Below are 20,611 nucleotides of genomic sequence, written 5' to 3'. Positions count from 1 at the left end.
GTGAGTAATTGAGGAAGGAATTTAGATATAATGCCAAGTCTGCAGTGGTCAGGCTTAATCTGAATCAGCCCTCTTTATTGTTCTACAGAAATAGAGGCAACGAAGAATTCACATAAAAAACGTAAATCTTTTTCAGTAAAATAAACATTACAATATAATAAAACTACTAAATTCAACAGTGCAGTCGCTATATCAATATCAGATCAGTGGAGGTCAGAGTTCTAGAACCTCACCATGGCCAATTCATTCAGCTGATCGTTATGGATGCAGGGAGTCAGACCCCTTCTGATCTGATATTACATATTGATGGCCTGTCCAAAGAACATCAATATCAAATTCCTTGAAAACTGACTAACCTCCTACAAGGTGCGGATAAGGTAGTATCTCGTTCCTAATCAATTAGCCCATGCAGTGGCTGGCTACCCTTCAACCTGCTCCATATCTGGTGGATCTGTCCTCAGGTGCCCAACTTTTGGTCCTAGACTCATCTTATATGCACTGTTACAGGGTATACTTTGGCCCATGGGAAGCCCTCTTTAACAGGGACGTGGAAGGTTAACGTGCTAAGCTGTTATGACCATACCAATTAAATGAGTGGCTTTCTCCACCAAAGTCTAGGGGAGTTACAGAAACAGCACAGTCTACTTGCTTAGCCAGATCTTCCTGAACTCATCTACGTGCAACCACTGGTTGAATTCTATCACAAACCTACTCACATAAGCTTCAATTTATTCTCACTTTTCTTTTTTAAAAAAATAAAAAAAAATCTGAGCAGAAGCTTTCAAATGAGTTAATACATGAGGAAAGCCAATGTAATACATAGCCAACTATGGTCCTTACCACAACGGTGTCTGTCAAGGTGCAGCCAGAGAAACGCTTTGCTAAAAGTCCCTCAAAATTAGTGGTTCTCTGGATAGCAAAAAGCAGCAACTTCACCTCAATCTCTTTAGCTCTCGTTCTCATGATTTTTGAAAGGTCATTTCTGCAGGAAAAAAGAATTTTATAAATAATACAAATATACAAAGCAACAGTTGTATAAAATATAAAATCAAGAAATTGACAAGGGTAAAAATCATATAAAAAAGGGAAACATAAGAACTACCTAACAGGTAATGGGGTCCATCAGGCACCCCTGGTGATAGGGTGAAACAGAAAAACAAATGTCAAGAAATGTGAACAAAGCCCAATCTGCACATTATATACGAGTAAAAAGCTACTATGAAGGACAGGTAAATAATATTGATATTGTCTCATTCTGTGATCTAGCAGCAGTGTTTCCCATATAGAAAAATCTGACTCTTGCATTTCGGGCTTGTCCTTTTGAGGCTCACACTGGGCAAGAAATATGTTTGTGGAAAGGTGAGGAGTTCAGGGCTTCTAAGCCAGCATATGTATTAGAAGAACAAAGCGTTGGCAGCAGATGAAGTTCTCATTAAAGGCAGAACAATGACAGGTATAGAGGGTATTATAAAAGCTCTGGTAGCGCAGATACTTTTCATCTCAAGGGGATTTCTTATTTTTCCTGGAGTAAGCTCAGTACAGAATATACCATTAAATTACTGAACAAAATAGCTGGGCGGCTCAAGGCCTTGCACTGCGTAATCCTTTCACTAAAGGAAAAAGCTTTTACAAAGGTAAAAAGGATGTGCATGGTGCTTTTAACATGTGAGTGAGAACTGTGTTACTTCAGCTATATTATAGTGCTCAAGGGTATGTCCATTGGGGACTTATACAGAATAAAACTAATCACACTATTCTACATAATGGAGTAAAATAACACATTACCATAAATGAAAGAATCAGCATAGTGATCATAAGTAGGTACTGTACTCCATACAGTACTCCATCCCAGAAAATACAACTCTACGGGCCTCTCACCATGAGGGGAACACAGAGAGAGATGAACTCTGTATAATATAAGTGGCAGTGCCAACGTACAGGAATTATGATAAATACAGGATTTTGATAAAGAGTTTCCAACTCATAGTCATGTACTGTATATGCACAAAAATGCAGACATTGTAAAAGAAAAAAGAGATGAAAGGAGCAGCACTTCATATTTCTTAAAAGAAATGCATAGTTACAGGGGTTGTCCAAGATTTTGATATTGATGGCATACCCTCAAGACGAGTCATCAATATCTGATCTGCACTGTACTTGGTAAGCTGCCACCTCAAACAGCTGATCTCTGGGATGCCAGGTGTTGGACCGATCTGATATGGATGACCTATCCTGAGGATAGGTCATCAATATTAAACACCCATAAAACCCTTTTTAAGGGACAACCCATGAAAAACACTTGTCACCTATCCACAGGGCTAGTCATAAACGAATGATCAGTGGAGGTTAAATTTGTGTAATCCACACAATTCACTAGTACAGTGGATCCCCAGCCCCCAATTCTAGAGGCAATTCAAGGGAGCAATGGTCACACATGCGTCCAGCCATTCCATTCAGTCTATAGGACTGACAAATGGCCAAGAGCAGTACTCAGCTATCCACGGCAGTCCCTAAGGCATGAAATAAAGCATCAAAATGCATGCTTGGGCACCACTTTAGTCAAATGTCTCAGAAATGGGAAGTTCAGACCCCGATTCTAGTGATCCATGGTCGTTCCAACGGTTGCTCCCCCAGTAATCATACATTTTTCACCTATACTATGGATACGTGATACATTTTTGTTGCAGGATAAACTCTTTAGGCTGATTTTAAACACAGTTATTTAGGGACATTTTTTGCTGGGTTTTTTTTCCAGCGTTTTGCTTTTTTTTTTTTTGCATTCAGGTGTTAAAGTCTATAGTGAATTATCAAATTCACTAGACACAGCTTGTTTTTTTTTGCACATCATTTTTTGTGCTGTGTTTGCGCATTTTTGTCAAAATGCAGAATGCTCTGGGTATGGTGTATTTTCCAGGAATTCTTCCCTTGGGTCTCTCAATGGGAGCTGAACCCGAATCTTTGGTTCCGCTTTGGGATATAGATTGCATTTTATCATGTTGTTTGTGAGGCAAGGAGACAAAAAAAAAGGCAACTCTGAATTTATTTTTGATGCTGCAGGATAAATAATGTGATAATTTATACTTCCGGTTTTTGACCTTTTCCAGTACTAGATGGCTTTGATGAGGGGAGAAAAAAAGTAATTTCAATTTTCTTCAAAGTAGTTTCAATTTTTATTTGATCTGAAATGTGTTCTAAATATTTTTCTTTGGGGACTTGAAATTCCAATATTCTTTTATATACTTCAATAATATACTAGTATTACTTCAATACTATACAAGTGTACTATACTTGTCAGTTACACACTGACCGTAAACCTATTAGACACTGCTTAGGCAGAGCCTAATAAGCTTCAGTAGTTAGGGCTACTATTGCCATAGCAACCATCAGCATCTTGCGTTCAAAATGGTGGGGTGAAGATAGGGTAAGGGTCAGCCATTTAGTTGCTACTGACCGCAGAATCCAAGTAGTTAAAGGGGACCTTTCACCTTTCCTAACATGTCTGTTTTGTTAACTACTTTAATTCCCTATATAATAAAAATTCTGGAGTGTCTATTCTTATGACTCTAAGGCTCCATTCACACGTCCGCAAAATGGGTCCGCATCCCTTCCGCAATTTTGCGGAACGGGTGCGGACCCATTCATTCTCTATGGGGACGGAATGGATGCGGACAGCACACAGTGTGCTGTCTGCATCTGCAATTGCGGAGCGCGGCCCCGATCTTCGTGTCTGCAGCTCCGCAAAAGATAGAACATGTCCTATTCTTGTCCGCAGCTGCGGACAAGAATAGGCATTTCTATAGGGGTGCCGGGCGGTTGTGTTGCGGATCCGCAACACAGCACGGACGTGTGAATGGAGCTTAAGTTGTGCTATTATTTTATCAATCCTGCTAGAAGTTCTGAATGAATTGCTAGCAGTTTAAAATGAAGGTCCATCTGGGTGTGTGTCCCTTCACATTCTGCCACTGACAGCACTGACTGGATAATGTCAGACTCTGCAGGCACTCATTCCCACCTGGTGGCACCCAGATGGACCATTATAGCAGACTGCTGGCAATTCATAATAGTAATAATAGAAGATGAGCACATCAGAGAGACATAGGAATAGATGCTCCAGAATTGGTAATACATGGGGAATGCAAGTAGTTACTGAAACATACATGTCAGGAGAGGCTATAAACTGCAGCTGCAACAGTAAAGCACTTACAATCTGGATGTGCAGTTACGTAATTTTTGCGGGAAGGGGCTAATAACTATTTTAGAAAATTGAGGAAAGCCAGTGTTGACAAATGATTACTTTACGTTTTGAACTTACCTGGTTATATGACAAAACTCCACAGCAATGCGTTCAGTCATGCACCAGTCTACAGGGAACATGCGACTATACTTCTCTTCATAGTCCACCAGCTGACGTTTAATCCAAGCGTAGCGTCTATCAATTTTATCAAGCCACGCGACCTGACATGTAAACATGTGTAAGCAAGCAGAAACAGAAGATTGGTAAAATTAGGAAATTCGCCTTACCAGGACTTCCTCTGGTAATCACTGTTTAAGCGTGACAATGGTTTTGACATCCACGAACAAGCCAAAATCAGATCCAAAATTAAGCAGTGTAAAAAGCAGAAAATAGTCTGGTCTCTTAGTTAAAGGGGGTGTCTACTCAGGACAACCTCTGCCCATAAGCAGATTTACTGAAGAGGTAGTTTTCATATTGTTTTTGAAAGCTTGGGTGGTGGGGTAGTCAATTCCAGAGTATGGGGGATGCACAGAAGAAATCTTGTACACGATGGTGTGAGGAGCAGACAAGAGAAGATGGATGAAAGGGCAGAAGATTGTTAGATGGGGGGGCCACAAAGAAGGATGTTGCAGTAGTTTAGACAATGCACTAGCATTTCTTTGTTGACTCAGGGTTGAAGAAAAAAAAAGGATACAAGAAATGTCTATGAGCTGGAGGTGGCAGGACTTGGTAAGGGCTTAGATGTGTGGTTTGAAGGATAAGGTAGAATGTTATCACAAGGCACTGGACCATAAGACTGGGGAAAATGTGGAACCAGTAACTGTGATTGAGAGTTCTGGGGGAGCTGAGTGAGATGATGAAGTCGATTTACTCCATGTGGAGTTTTAGAAAGCAGAAGGAGAAGGAGGATTAATAGAGAAAAGTAGGGGGTCCCGGGAGAGAGCCATATACAGAGCTATATATACACACACACAAATACCCCACCGCAGCAAATATACTGTAAATACAGACTGGGGCTGCAGTGCTGGAAACAGTGGGGACCATGGTGTGAGTACACATTCTTTTATTTTAACACATTTAGGTGCTCTGGAGAACTTTAAAAATAAGTTGGACAACCCATTTAAGTACTTTAGGCAATATAAGTTACTCTTCATCACGAACAACCAAAGGCATACTTACATCTTGATTTTCTTGGAAGAGGACCGAGTATTCAGACAGATGCTGCCTGATAAATTTCTTGATGATCTCTTGTTTAATCCTTACATCCAAAACATTGGCTACCAAGCAGGCATCACGTAGGACGTTACTGGGTCCCCCGGATCTCTAATTCAGACAACAAAAAAGCTAAAAACGTAAGTACTGGTTCATTTAACTGGAACTGCAAGCAAAGTTAAAAGCTATTTACTAGATTTGTAAAAAATAAAAACATTTTCATTCTATAGTGCAGTAAATAAAACACAGTTGTTTTTCCTCGGCCATCGGTATGTTGTAACTAGACTAAACATACAAGACCTCAGATGGCCACCATGGCCGATTGCGGACAAGAATAGGACATGTTCTATTTTTCTTTGGCAAAACAAAACTACGGATGCAGACAGCACACTCTGTGCTGTCCACATCTTTTGCAGCACAAAATTTCAGAATGGATGCAGACCCATTTATACGGTCGTGGATTCACATCACATTTTTGCCCCATGTTTAACATATATGTTTGGGGAGGGGGGGGGGGGATGCAAAAGCATAGTACACGACTTTTTAATATTGTAACTTGAGAGACCATTGTATAATCAAAATTCATTTAGTTATAGAGGCTAATTCTACCAGCCAGTGCACTTCGCATAACGAGGCCGCTGCCAGGAGTTCCCGCGCGTGCGCACTAGGTATAACCTGATGCGCCTGTGCGATCTGGCTGAGGAGGCGGCTCTAATGAAGGGGAGGGCGGCAATTTCAATTCAAAGGGCGGCGCTGGGCACCGAAAGGAAATGGCTGCAGCCGGGCACCCAGCATCGTGAGACGTCCCCTTGGACACATTTGTGATGTGAGTGATAGGTTATATAAACCTGTTTTATATGATTATAGAGCCACAGGTGCATTTGATAAGGTCACGTTAGGATTCTGTGTATTAGTAGGGACCCGGCCATATGTTTAGCTTATAGGCCTAAATTCTGATGACAGAATCCCTTTAGGCATCACTATTGAATAGAATGGCTTTCTGAAAATAATTACCTTAGAGCCCTGTGATGGAAATGCTTCCTCAAAGTCCGCTAGTATCTGTTGCCCCAGTTCAGTCTGTGCAGCTTTAACCCTGGCAAGAAATATTTTTTTAAGATTAATGTGAGTTGCATGGCAGTTCTATTGTTATTTCTATTAGCTGCACTGCATTGCCCAGAGGATCAGTATATAGAGACATGGCTGTAGGGAAAGTGACCAAGCATGCATGACCAGCAGCACTCAGCTCAGAAGATGGACATGTACGTTGCTATACAGTCTGAACACAAGGTGGTGCAATACCATACTCCGCTATCCTCAGCAGTTCATTAGAGACCTGCTGCCCCATTCATACTGGTGCATGGGATTCTTGTGATCCCAACAGTGGGATCCCCACAGACCAGATGCTTATCTCCTAACCTATGGATAGTTGATTCTGTGAAAAAAAATCTTTGTTTTATTTATATATGAATATTTAAAGTTACCTAAATGAAAAGGTATGCATAATGAGGGTAAACATTAACTCTTAGGCTCCATTCACGCGTCTGCAATTTCGTTCCGCATTTTGCGGAACGGAATTGCAGACCTATTCATTTCTACGGGGCAGCACGGTGTGCTGCCCGGACACGGAATTAGAGATTCGCACTTCCGGGTCCGCACTTCCGTTCCGCAAAAAATCAGAACATGTCCTAACAGGCATATTCTTTGAATACACACTTTGTTTCAGCTTCAAAACTGCATCTGAAAACCTGAACAAAACCCGGTCATGTCCAGCCAGCCAAAATGAGAAAACTCTAGAAAGTAACATTTCAATATGATTTCCCAAGAGCATTTGTCAGAAGAACATTCGGGTAAAGAGTCACTGCACTTTCAAAAACTTTTGATATGTTATTATGACATTAAAGGCTTTGATTGGTGGGGGTTTGAGTGCCGAGACCCCCACTGACTGATAGAACAAGGAGAGAGAAGCACTCAACCAGCGCGTGTTCTCTTTACTGAAGAAGATGGAATCAAGAGGGAACCAAGAACATCGAATCACCTCATCTCCGGCAGCGAGAAGAGAAAATGTACGCATGTAAGCACTTCTCTCTCTTTAGTCTAGCAATTGGTGGGGGTATCAGCACTCAGACTCCCACTAATCAAAACCTTGGATATGATTAGTGGGTGGAAGACATATGAAAAGTTATTTGAAATCTCAGTGATCCATTAATTTAAATCAAGCTTAAACAATGGTATGTCCTTCAGAATCCTATCATGAAAGACAATAATGAGCTTGAAAGTAGTACTAGCAATTACTATTCGGGCCATCTAATTAAAGAGATTACCTGTAGTATGTATGAACAACGGCTGAAGTGTTAATACCATTGATGAGAGTCCTAGTGAAGTGCCACTCAGTTAAATTTAAGTATTGCACATGCCATAAATAGATGCACAATCGGTGTACTCAGAGGTCTAAGAATGGGACAGTTATTGGATGCAGTGGTCACATGCCGCACACCTGCATGTCACCAACACTGTGATGTACGGGTTCACTGCTAAAGCCAATCACTTTCCTTAGCGTTAGCTCACGGAGGACAGTGATTGCCTACAACGATCAGGTGCCATATACTGTACCAGCAACCTACCGCTGCAGTTTAGAAATAAGCTGGAGGAGAGGACCAGCGTTACAGTGAACGGTGCTGGAGAACATGGTGAGTATACAATGATTTTTTATTTCAGGCCATTGGAGGGCTCGTCTGATATTTTTAGTTATCTTGGACAACCCATTTAAGCCTGTAACAGATGCCACACATACTTAGCAAATACCGCCACTATTTCCCTAGAATTCGAATGTCTTTATTTTCATAAAAAAAATTCTACTATATGATTATTATCCTCTGACCATTAATAAGACAACAAACGACCCTGTGACTTGGTCTCAAGTCCTCAAGCTCAGCATCCATCCTCATACAGAATGTAAATTGAATGCACCAATTTCTCGACTTACAATGCACTTAACATTCGATTTATTTCAACTTAGGATGACCTCTCATGGGCGATGGTTAGTTGATTCCAGGCTCAACTTCCAATGCTCCCGCACACTGGCACACAGTTGCAAATTTTGATTGGCAGGAATATTCAGCAAGTTCCGTGCAGACCACCACTTAGATGCACCTGGGCAGCAGCGGAAGTCTGTGGCACATGCCTGGATGTCTGGAATATACAGCCAATCAGCATATGTTTAACTGTAGCACAGTGCAACAGCCAATCAGTGTGCTTTACAGTGCACGGTACCGGGAACACTGATTGGGTGAGTAATGTACTGTACCTGCGGTAACGGCATTGTGTGCAAGCTTCTGGTAATGCAGTCTACTGTAGTAAAAGGAGAGCCCCTGTACATTTACAGTACAGTGTATAAAAACCCCAACCAGTGCAGCGCTACACTTGTTCACCCCCCCCCCCCAAAAAAAAACAAAAAACACACCTCTCTATTTAACCTGTCTTTGCTTTAATCCTCTTTTTTTTGGGCAATGAATGAAACCAAATACTGTACTCGTACTCTTTTTCCATAGCATTAAAGGCTATGTACACCTTTGGAGTAAATTTTTGTTTATGATTGCATTTTACTCATCTTTGGAAAAAATCCATATTTTCAATTGGCCTTTATTAAAAATATTGAGCCGTTCGGTCACAAAGGGTTAACTGTTTTACTAAGTGTGTGACTGGTACTTTCACTTTGTGCCGGCCATCTAATAAATCTTGTCTCTAAACTACTCATTTAAGCCACATTCTTATCAGTAAAATAACAACTGAGCTATAATTAGTGTTTATAATGTCAGAGAGCAGAGATAGGGAGCACGTCAGCTCCCCAACTGATGGAAAAGAGAGAAAATCCAGAGGCTGCTGCTCGCTCATCTTAGCCATGTACGGAAAAAAGGGCTCCATATTTTTAATAAAGACCAATTGAAAAAAAAATATGTTTTTTTTTAGCTCAAAATGAATACAATTCAATAATAAAAAAAATTGCCCCGTAAAAGGTGTACATAGCTTTTGAAAGGGGTTGTCAGGCTATTAGTATTGATGACCTATCCTCGGGATAGGTGATCAATATCAGATCGGCGGGGGGTCCAACACTCAGCATGCCCGCCGATCAGCTGTACGAGGAGACAGCGCTCACAGTGAGCACGTGCCATCTCCCATCCTGTTCACCAATGCTGTCTATGGCAAAGCAGCAGTGGACAGGAAGAGAGGTGGCACTGTCTGTTCGTACTGCTGATTGGCAGGGGTGCCGGGTATCAGACCCCCCGATCTGATCTGATGTTGATGAGCTATCCTGAGGATAGGTCATCAATAGTAAAAAAAGCCTGGACAACCCCTTTAATGTTTCAACATACAACGGTTTGATTTGATAATTGGGATGACAGTACTTAATAAGGTTTTACTTGTTTCTGGTTATTTTGTAAGTATTACTTGTATGTTTATGCAGATTTTATACAGCTTATACAAGAAACAAAAAAAAATCTAAGCAACATATAAAATGTTTAATGGAGCAGATTTGTCGCTACATTTTTACCAGGTCTATGTCTGTGTGCAAAAATAGCCCCTTTAAGCAGTGATATAATATAATACCCTTTGTTTCAGACAATTAGCATTCATTTCATACCATAATCAATTCAAGGCTTAAGTGTATCCACATTCTACAGCAATACTGATCAGTCTTTTGGAGGACAGTCAAAAAATTTATTTTGGAAGAAACAAAAATGTACAAATTATGCTTCTTACATTTTATATCAATATCAGACCTAGTATTTGGACTAAAATGCAATTCCATTTGTTGAAATTTGGAAAACAATGTTTATGCCAACATATTTTGTCACATACCTTTTCACAACCGTATATTACACTAAATCCCCTAGTCCATACTAGTACATCCAATAGAGAGGGCAGATCATAAAGTGGGGTGGACCACTAGCTACTAACCACCCCAAATGTAGCACTGTGCATAGGTGCAAATATCCCGGTGGTCACAGGTAAACTTCAGAAGGACAGCAATGCTTTTTTTTTTTTTTTCTTTTTTTAAAGCGGCGCCTTCCTTCCTTTACAGCACTGAACAAGTACAAACATATTCTGTCCTGCTCTCTGAAGTGGATGATTGTATCCACTCTAGGCAATGCTCCGCACTAAACACAGAAAATACATAAAAAAATAAATACTATTCATTTCTTCCTTAAAGGGATTCTGTCACCAGGATTAATGCTATAGCGATATTTATATGTGCCCATCAGTCTCCTTGCTGTGTTTAAAATGATCCCACTGTTTATGCTCTGATTCTTATAAAAACTGATCTCATTGATATGTAAATCACCTCTGTCAGGAGCCCATAGGGTTGTCCCACATCTGTTGGAGCCCAGCCGCGCCCATCGATCCGGAGCCCAGCACTGCCTACCACTTAATTTATTCACTCCACTTGCCCTGCCGTAATTTCTTCTCAGTGCCGTAGTCTCGCACAGGCGCAGTGGACACTGTAGTCTGCGCCCGTGCAGACTACTGGCACCGGCTTCGACGAGTCAACTGCGCATGTGCCCTTTTCCGGTGGCAGCGTGGTGCGCAGGGAGCCAGCGCTGTTGACTCGTCAAAGCCATTGCTAGTAGTCCGCACGGGCGCAGACTACAGTGTCCACTGCGCCTGTGCAGGACTACGGCACTGAGAAGAAATTACGTCAGGGCAAGTGGAGTGAATAAATTAAGTGGTAGGTAGTGCTGGGCTCCGGATCGATGGGCGCAGCTGGGCTCCAACATATCGTGGGACAACCCCTTGGGCTCCTGACAGAGGTAATTTACATATCAATAAGATCGGTATTTATAAGAATCTAACACACACAGAGCAGTAACCGTTTCAGTGGGATCATTTTAAACACAGCAAGGAGACTAATGGGCACATACAAATATTGCTATAGCGTTAATCCTGGTGACAGAATCCCTTTAATATCCTTCTTTCAGCAAATCCTATTGTGTCCAATATTACTATTAAAACCGAGAAGTACCAAAAGGAAATTTTCTCTCTCTGCCCCAGGAGACCAGACTTTTGTCCCACCTCCTCCCCATAGTCCTATGACAGGCTATAAAAGAAGCCCTCTGTCCTGCTACACTAGGACAAAAAAGATCATCAAGTCCCTCCACCATCCACCTACCATAAATGGAACAGAACAGAAGAAGACTAACGCCTGTGTTCTCTGCACGATTTGTACAAGATCAGGGCAGGGGACTTCGGACACCTCTATTTCTTAACAATTCAACTCCGACTCCAACTCGAACCACCCAAAATTGACACAGAGAACCACAGCCCTAGCCCCAAAATTGACACAGAGAACCATAGCCCTAGCCCCAGATGTTTCGGCCTAGTGACACCTCTGGGGTAGATGATATTTATAAAATAACTGTTGTAAAACAGAACTGGGTAAAATCAGAACAATCTCCCTTTTTGTTTCCTTCCAGTTTCCCTAATCCCTACACAAATTAAAGGGAACCTGTCACCGGGATTTTGTGTATAGAGCTGAGGACATGGGTTGCTAGATGGCCGCTAGCACTTCCGCAATACCCAGTCCCCATAGCTCTGTGTGCTTTTATTATGTAAAAAAAACGATTTGATACATATGCAAATTAACCTGAGATGAGTCCTGTCCCTGACTCATCTAACATACAGGACTCATCTCAGGTTAATTTGCATATGTATTAAATAGTTTTTTTTACACAATAAAAGCACACAGAGCTATGGGGACTCGGTATTGCGGAAGTGCTAGCGGCCATCTAGCAACCCATGTCCTCAGCTCTATACACAAAATCTCGGTGACAGGTTCCCTTTAAGGAAAAAATAGAGACTATATAAAAAAATTAAAAAAAGTTTAGAATGCAATGAAAAGGTTAAAAAAAAATTGCCAACCTTTCATATGCAGGAATACATTTATATTTTTTTAACCAAGAATAGTCGACACTGACAAGTTTTGTTTTCTTCTTTGAAAACAAAAAAGTAAAAGAAGTATTCCAGCACATTATAATAAATGTGCCGTATGAGGGAACACAAAGTGCACAGGATTGTCTCCTCATATAAAACATCCAGTGAGAATATTAGCTTCAGAATATCCAAACCTGGAACCCAATATCTAGATCAAGTGAGAAAAAATATATATTTTTTCCTGCCTTTCACATCTTTTTCCCCTCAAGCTTTCAAATAGCAGTACGAGTTACAAAACCACAAGTTCTTTTTGCTTAGCCTACCAGAAATTTTAGACAGGGACTGGCAGAGAGCACCATAAAAAGGGGCTGAGGCAGCCGGTCTTTACGGACTTGTGGTACAGTTGTTATGTCTCAGTAAAATACTTTCCAGGCCATTTCAGTTATTTCCATGCCCATTTAACCCTTTCAGGGTGCACAGAGCGAACTATAGAGAAGCGGCGAGAGAAACAGAGTACCCAGACAGGAAAATGTATTATCTGAAGAAGCCCTTACGCTGGGTTCACACCTGAGCGTTCGCGATGGAGCGCTCTGTATGCGCGATTGTACGGGTGTTTGCAATCGCGCATACAGAGACAAGCGAAGGCCCATTGTCGCGCGTTCCCGGAAGTCTATGTACGGGAACGCGCGACAAGACGCCCCAAAGAAGCTCATGTACTTCTTGGGGCGTCGGGCGTTTTACAGCGCTGTAAAACGTTCAGATAAGAACCATTCCCATAGGGAAGCATTGGTTTCTCCTTGTTGAGCGTTTTACAGCGCGTAGGAACGCGCTGTAAAACGCTCAGGTGTGAACCCAGCCATACACACAATATATGTGCTACTAATATCTAACAAGCAATGCCTGTATACACATACTGCAAACATGGCAGGTAAGGCCGGCTTCACATCACTGTTTAGTTTTCAGTTCTTCTGATCCGTCAGAACAACAGAAAAATTAAGAAAAAACAGATCCTGTATGTTAAAGCATCCGTTATGCTCAGTTATGCACATTTTGCATCCGATTTAGTAATTTCCATCTGAGATCTATTATTTTAGACAAAAAAAAAGTCCTCATGCATCTCAGACTGAAATGGCTAAAACAGATGCAAAATGTGCATTAGGGATCATGTACACGACCGTGTGCTTGCCGGGCCCATGTTGCGGACCTCAAATTGTGGTCCACAATGCACGGGCACTGACCGTGGTGCAGCCGCATGCGGAACACGGACCAATTCACTTGAATGGGGTCCGCGATCTGCATCCGATGGTCCGCACTTTTTGTGATGCGGAGGCACGGACAGAAAACCCTCGGAAGCACTTTTTAGTGCTTCCATGGGCTTCCGATCCGTGCCTCCGTTCAAAGTGAATGGGTTCACATCCGTGGTGCGGGGTGCACACGGCCGGTGCCCGTGTATTGCAGACCCGCTGTATGCGAGCCGCATCACGGCCACCATGAGCCCTAAATAAGCATAACGGATGCTTAAAATACAGGATCCGTTTTTTCTTTACTTTTCTTAATATTTTTTTCTAACGGAAAAATAAATGGTGATGTCAATCAGGCCTAAGGCTGTGTTCACATCTGCAAAGAATGGACCAAAGATGCCTAGAAAGATAATGCAGCATGAAGCTGTATAATGGACATGATGGAAACCAAACCGACCCTCTTATAGTCAATTGGGATTGTCGGGTGTCTGGTGTCCATCAGGTGATAAATCTGGTACGGTCATTATTTTCCTTTTCCTATGATGGTGTAGAACAATGGAAATGATGTGAACACAGTCTAATACTAAGCAAAAAAAAAAAAAAAACTGATTAACAACTATAATGTACTGTATGTAGTCAAAAACACATAACTGACTGCCGCTGAGTAAATTTAACAGTCTATAGAAAGCTACAGAAATCTAATTTAGAGTGAACATAATTAATGATGCTTTTTCTTTTTGAAGATCGTTGTTCGTTGTTGAAGAATGGTTTCAGCAGGAAAGTGGAACCATAAACTGCTGAAGGGTGTAGTATACATTACTGTTCACATGGGTAGCTTTAACTCTACAGTGTTGTTAAGGTAGTAGACTATTTGAAGCTCCGTAATACTAGATTCACACTTTGCACCAGCTCTGCAGTTGATGTGCAGCCTACAGATCGGATTACATGCATTTTACTGCATGTAAAAACACATACATTTTTTATAAAACTCACATGAATTGCGTTTTTGAACAAATACAGTATACAGGTCCTTCTAAAAAAATTAGCATATTGTGATAAAGTTCATTATTTTCTGTAATGTACTGATAAACATTAGACTTTCATATATTTTAGATTCATTACACACAACTGAAGTAGTTCAAGCCTTTTATTGTTTTAATATTGATGATTTTGGCATACAGCTCATGAAAACCCAAAATTCCTATCTCAAAAAATTAGCATATCATGAAAAGGTTCTCTAAACGAGCTATTAACCTAATCATCTGAATCAACTAATTAACTCTAAACACCTGCAAAAGATTCCTGAGGCTTTTAAAAACTCCCAGCCTGGTTCATTACTCAAAACCGCAATCATGGGTAAGACTGCCGACCTGACTGCTGTCCAGAAGGCCATCATTGACACCCTCAAGCAAGAGGGTAAGACACAGAAAGGAATTTCTGAACGAATAGGCTGTTCCCAGAGTGCTGTATCAAGGCACCTCAGTGGGAAGTCTGTGGGAAGGAAAAAGTGTGGCAGAAAACGCTGCAAAACGAGAAGAGGTGACCGGACCCTGAGGAAGATTGTGGAGAAGGACCGATTCCAGACCTTGGGGGACCTGCGGAAGCAGTGGACTGAATCTGGAGTGGAAACATCCAGAGCCACCGTGTACAGGCGTGTGCAGGAAATGGGCTACAGGTGCCGCGTTCCCCAGGTCAAGCCACTTTTGAACCAGAAACAGCGGCAGAAGCGCCTGACCTGGGCTACAGAGAAGCAGCACTGGACTGTTGCATGTCATTCGGAAATCAAGGTGCCAGAGTCTGGAGGAAGACTGGGGAGAGGGAAATGCCAAAATGCCTGAAGTCCAGTGTCAAGTACCCACAGTCAGTGATGGTCTGGGGTGCCATGTCAGCTGCTGGTGTTGGTCCACTGTGTTTTATCAAGGGCAAGGTCAATGCAGCTAGCTATCAGGAGATTTTGGAGCACTTCATGCTTCCATCTGCTGAAAAGCTTTATGGAGATGAAGATTTCATTTTTCAGCACGACCTGGCACCTGCTCACAGTGCCAAAACCACTGGTAAATGGTTTACTGACCATGGTATTACTGTGCTCAATTGGCCTGCCAACTCTCCTGACCTGAACCCCATAGAGAATCTGTGGGATATTGGGAAGAGAAAGTTGAGAGACGCAAGACCCAACACTCTGGATGAGCTTAAGGCCGCTATCGAAGCATCCTGGGCCTCCATAACACCTCAGCAGTGCCACAGGCTGATTGCCTCCATGCCACGCCGCATTGAAGCAGTCATTTCTGCAAAAGGATTCCCGACCAAGTATTGAGTGCATAACTGAACATAATTATTTGAAGGTTGAATTTTTTTGTATTAAAAACACTTTTTCTTTTATTGGTCGGATGAAATATGCAAATTTTTGTTAGATAGGAATTTTGGGTTTTCATGAGCTGTATGCCAAAATCATCAATATTAAAACAATAAAAGGCTTGAACTACTTCAGTTGTGTGTAATGAATCTAAAATATATGAAAGTCTAATGTTTATGGTACATTACAGAAAATAATGAACTTTATCACGATATGCTAATTTTTTTAGAAGGACCTGTAAGTAAAAAACCCATAAGCATTAGAAAAAAATATAGGCGTCTTTAAATGCAGGTTTTTATATGTGGCTTTATTTTCAACCACATTACAAGACATGTGTGATCGCACCCTAAATTAATAACTAAGCAAAGACACCTATAAAGATATATCAAGAAGTTAATCAGCACATCATTTTGGGCCTACTTAAAAAAACAATAGGTCTATATGTCCACATAAAGCGGTGTTCTCTCCATATTCTATTCCTGAGTCAAAAGTCTCAGGACACCCTTTTCTTTCAGAAACAAACGGGAAAATGAAATATCTGAATACCCTCAGCAAGTAATGGGTGAGGGGGCCTATCTTTTAGGCCAGGCATGCTCAACCTGTGGCCCTCCAGCTGTTGCAAAACTACAACTCCCAGCATGCCCCAACAGCTTACAGCTATCAGCCTACAGCAGGGCATGGTGGGGATTGTTGTTTTACAACAGCTGGAGGGCCACAGGTTAAGCATCCCTGTTATAGGCTATGTCCAGAACATGGCTGCCACGTTGGATCAATTTTTCCAGTGGGAAGGTGGTCATGTAGAATATCAAAGATTACTAGAGTTTACTCAGAAATCGATTGCCACAATTAGATTTGCATTACCTCTTATGGTTCAAAAGTCATCAACACAGGAAGTTCAAAACTTCAAAGTTCTGAGTTCAGCACCAGGGACAACACATCGAACATATGAGAAAGCAGTGCATCACAGGGAACATTTCTGGTTGTTGTTCCAACTTTCTGTGTTGATAACTTTTGAACCACAGGAGATATTGCAAATCTGACTGCAGCAATCGATTTCTGAGAAAATTCTGTCTGTCTTTAATATGCTACATGACCCCATGACTGGAAAAATTTGCCCTTGATCCAATATGGCGTGACAGTGACCGTTTTTCTTCTGGCCACTAAACCCAATAATAATGCTGACACTTCCTGTTGTGTACATGTAAATTTTCAGTGGTCACTGAGTTATCATCACAGGCAGAAGTACAATGACAGGTAATACCTCTATGTACCGTATTTTCCGGCATATAAGACGACTTTATAACACTAGAAATTATTTTCAAAAGTCGGGGGTCGTCTTATACGCCGGGTATACTCAGATCCGAGGGTTTATTCTAACCCCCAGGCGTTCCCATGGTGACGGGGACACTTGCCTGGGGGTAAGAATATACCATTGGATCTGAGTTTTCACGATCTCAGTGAGATCGTGAAAACTCAAATTCGATGGTGTATTCTAAAGCCCAGGCGTTCTCATGGTGACAGGGACGCTTGCCTGGGGGTTAGAATATACAAGGCCCCGCCACTCAGAGGAGTATACATTTATTAACTGTAATCCGTAACTTTAAATCAGCGCTCATCTCTTTACTAGGGTATCATGCGCTCAGCTCCGGTAAAAGGTAGTGCAGGCGGCGCTCACTCACTGACGTCACACGCATGCTCCTCCCACTAGGCGGCGCAGGCGCATGACATCAGTGAGTGAGCGCCGCCCACACTGTCTGTTCCCGTTGGTGACAGTAAGGTATCCTAGTAAAGAGATGAGCGCTGATTTAAAGTTAAAGTTATGGATTACAGTTAATAAATGTATACTCCTCTGAGCAGCGGGGACAGGGATCTGTGGATGGCACTGATATGGGGGGAATCTGTGGATGGCACTGATATGGGGAGGGGGATCTGTGGATGGCACTGTTATGGGGAGGGGGATCTGTGGATGGCACTGTTATGGGGAGGGGGATCTGTGGATGGCACTGTTATGGGGAGGGGGATCTGTGGATGGCACTGTTATGGGGAGGGGGATCTGTGGATGGCACTGTTATGGGGAGGGGGATCTGTGGATGGCACTGTTATGGGGAGGGGGATCTGTGGATGGCACTGTTATGGGGAGGGGGATCTGTGGATGGCACTGTTATGGGGAGGGGGATCTGTGGATGGCACTGTTATGGGGAGGGGGATCTGTGGATGGCACTGTTATGGGGAGGGGGATCTGTGGATGGCACTGTTATGGGGAGGGGGATCTGTGGATGGCACATATACCATAAGATGCTATATAGTGTCATCCACTGATCCCCCTCCCCATAGCATTGTGATCCACTGATCCCCCTCCCCATAACAGTGCCTATCACAGATCCCCCTCCTCATAACAGTGCCATCCACAAATCCCAGTCAGTTACCTGGACTGGAGAAGATCGTCTTGAAGACAGGGGGGGCCGGGCATTCAGGGGTAGTCTTAGACAGCGAGTAAAGCCCAAACCATATATTTTAAATGGAAAAGTTGGGGGTCGTCTTATACGCCAGAAAATACGGTAGATAAAACAGGAGCCATCATTCACAATAGGTTATATTACAGCTTATCTACTCCCTTCTGACCTCTGCAATGGTCACAGAGCATGCCTAGAAAAATCTCCCATACAAGTCGATGTAGTGTTCTCCAGTCTATTGTGTCTATGGCCCAAGTGGCTGCCATCAAGGAACAGGAAGTCTCAACATATTTTAGACCTAGTGGCCAGTGTGAAAACTGCAGGAGTTTATTACTTTTTTTTTTACTGTAAATAGGAACATGGAAATAAAAAAATAAAAAATATCACTAACAATTCTAAAAAAAACATGTTTAACATAAAAATGTGATTCAAACAATAGGTCAATTTCGGATGAGACAATCCCTTTTTATCCATTTCCAATGTACTACCACCTTTGTAGACAAATACAGGTTTCCACTCCAAGTTTCCTGAATAATGGAGCAAGTAAAGTATTTTCTGAAAAATGTGGCATAAATCTAAACGACTGCAAAGATAGCCGAACCAAGTATTAACAAATCTAAGCAAAGCACTTCAAATTATTAACACAAAAAAAAGTTCTAATCCATCAAAATAACGCTTGCATAATGATTGATGATATACCTTTACCATTCAATTATTCTTAAAGGGGTTTTCCAAGATTTTTTAACTGATGACCTGTCACATGGCCTAGGGAAAGTTGTGAGAAAGCCATGGCATTAATGCAATCTCCGCTGCCTTCTCAAATAGCTGATTGGCCTGGATCAGATCAGTTTTTTTTTTTTTTCCGGAAAACTGGAATCAAATAATTTTCTAGGTTCTCGATACATACTTTTGAGGAAAAAAACAACCAAAAAAACCCCTAGATCTGGTTTTTATAAGATGGATTTTATACGTAGAACAAATCTGGCAATTTTAGCTGTTGTCACTGAGGGAAATTAGAAGTAACTGCCCATGAGTCTATTTATTCTGGCTGACACTAAATATATTTCCTTATTCTGAACACTGGAGATGTAAGCAACGTGCAGGGTGTGCCTTTCATTTCCGCACAAATCACGATTCCTATCATAACCAGATGGAACGGTTATCAAAATGTAAACATCAGGAAGGAGGTTCAGCAAAGATACAACTAAAAATATCAGAGCTAAACTATCCATCATGTTTCCCATTGACATTTCAAAAGAGATGGCATCTAAGCTCTCGTCTATCCTGAAGTGATCAATGCCTGAGAAACCTTAAACTGCTCCATGCCTCCAAATGTTTCCACTGATAAGAGGGAGACGTAGGACACGCGATTGAACTTTAGAATTGATTGTGACCAGTGTGGAGGTGGCCTGAAAAGAGATTACACTGGGAAGTGCAACGGAGAGGTTTAAACCAGTCTCACAGAAATACACTGCAGACAAAGAACAGTATAGGGAAAGCAAATGAAATACATCATGATCAGAGTAAGCACGTCTATGCATTCTGATGTTCGCTGTCACCAAATAAACATAGGCGGTGTTACAATTCAAACTCCGCAAATAAACCTTGGTTGCAATGAAAATCAGAACCATGCCCGCGCATATAGCTTATGTGACTTCTCGCCTAACACAGCACAATTTTAATAACCAGTGACGAACGAACGTGGTTTGATAGACTCTCAATCAGTATTTGGGATGGTCACAATTGCCTAGGAACAGCTCATGCGAAAACCACGTGCTAGGCAGTAGAGCCGTGTGTAAATGTTGTGATGAGTGACATTAGGCTAGTTTCACACTGTTTCACCCAACAGAGGAACATCCTACTGGAATTGATAGCTTCAGGCCCCATTGACTATAGTGAGAGCTGGTTTTTGTCTGGCCGAATCGCAGCAGTCATGCCGGAAACAGGCCGGACCCCCACTGGGTCCCATTATAGTCAATGGACTCCAGTGGGAGTATCCAACTATGCCAGATACAATGAACTCCGCCAGAACTGCCAGCGGGATGGTTTTAACGCTAGTATGAAACTAGACTTAGATTTTCATATAATGCCACTGAGAACGATAATTTTTTACAGGATTGATGAAGATCAATGATGGACAGATTATGTTTCATTTTAAACTCCATTCACACTGGATAATTATTTTTTACCA

General features: G+C 41.8%; 1 protein-coding gene across 2 annotated transcripts in view; it reads right to left on the bottom strand.

Moving 5' to 3' along the window:
• VPS53 (VPS53 subunit of GARP complex) overlaps window positions 1-20,611 on the bottom strand; it is a 148,747-nt gene that overhangs the window by 76,818 nt on the left and 51,318 nt on the right. For both annotated transcript variants that reach the window (XM_044286498.1, XM_044286499.1), the window contains 4 exons: window positions 6,461-6,539; window positions 5,414-5,557; window positions 4,313-4,455; window positions 841-982 (listed from right to left, as the gene is read on the bottom strand). In XM_044286498.1, coding sequence (XP_044142433.1) covers window positions 841-982; window positions 4,313-4,455; window positions 5,414-5,557; window positions 6,461-6,539 — 508 coding nt within the window. The remainder of the gene's footprint in view (window positions 1-840; window positions 983-4,312; window positions 4,456-5,413; window positions 5,558-6,460; window positions 6,540-20,611) is intronic.

This window comes from Bufo gargarizans, chromosome 3 (genome assembly GCF_014858855.1).
Source record: "Bufo gargarizans isolate SCDJY-AF-19 chromosome 3, ASM1485885v1, whole genome shotgun sequence".
In the NCBI taxonomy this organism is placed as follows: Eukaryota; Metazoa; Chordata; class Amphibia; order Anura; family Bufonidae; genus Bufo; species Bufo gargarizans.
Note: the sequence above shows the minus strand (reverse complement) of the source record. Positions and strands in the feature narration are given on the sequence as shown.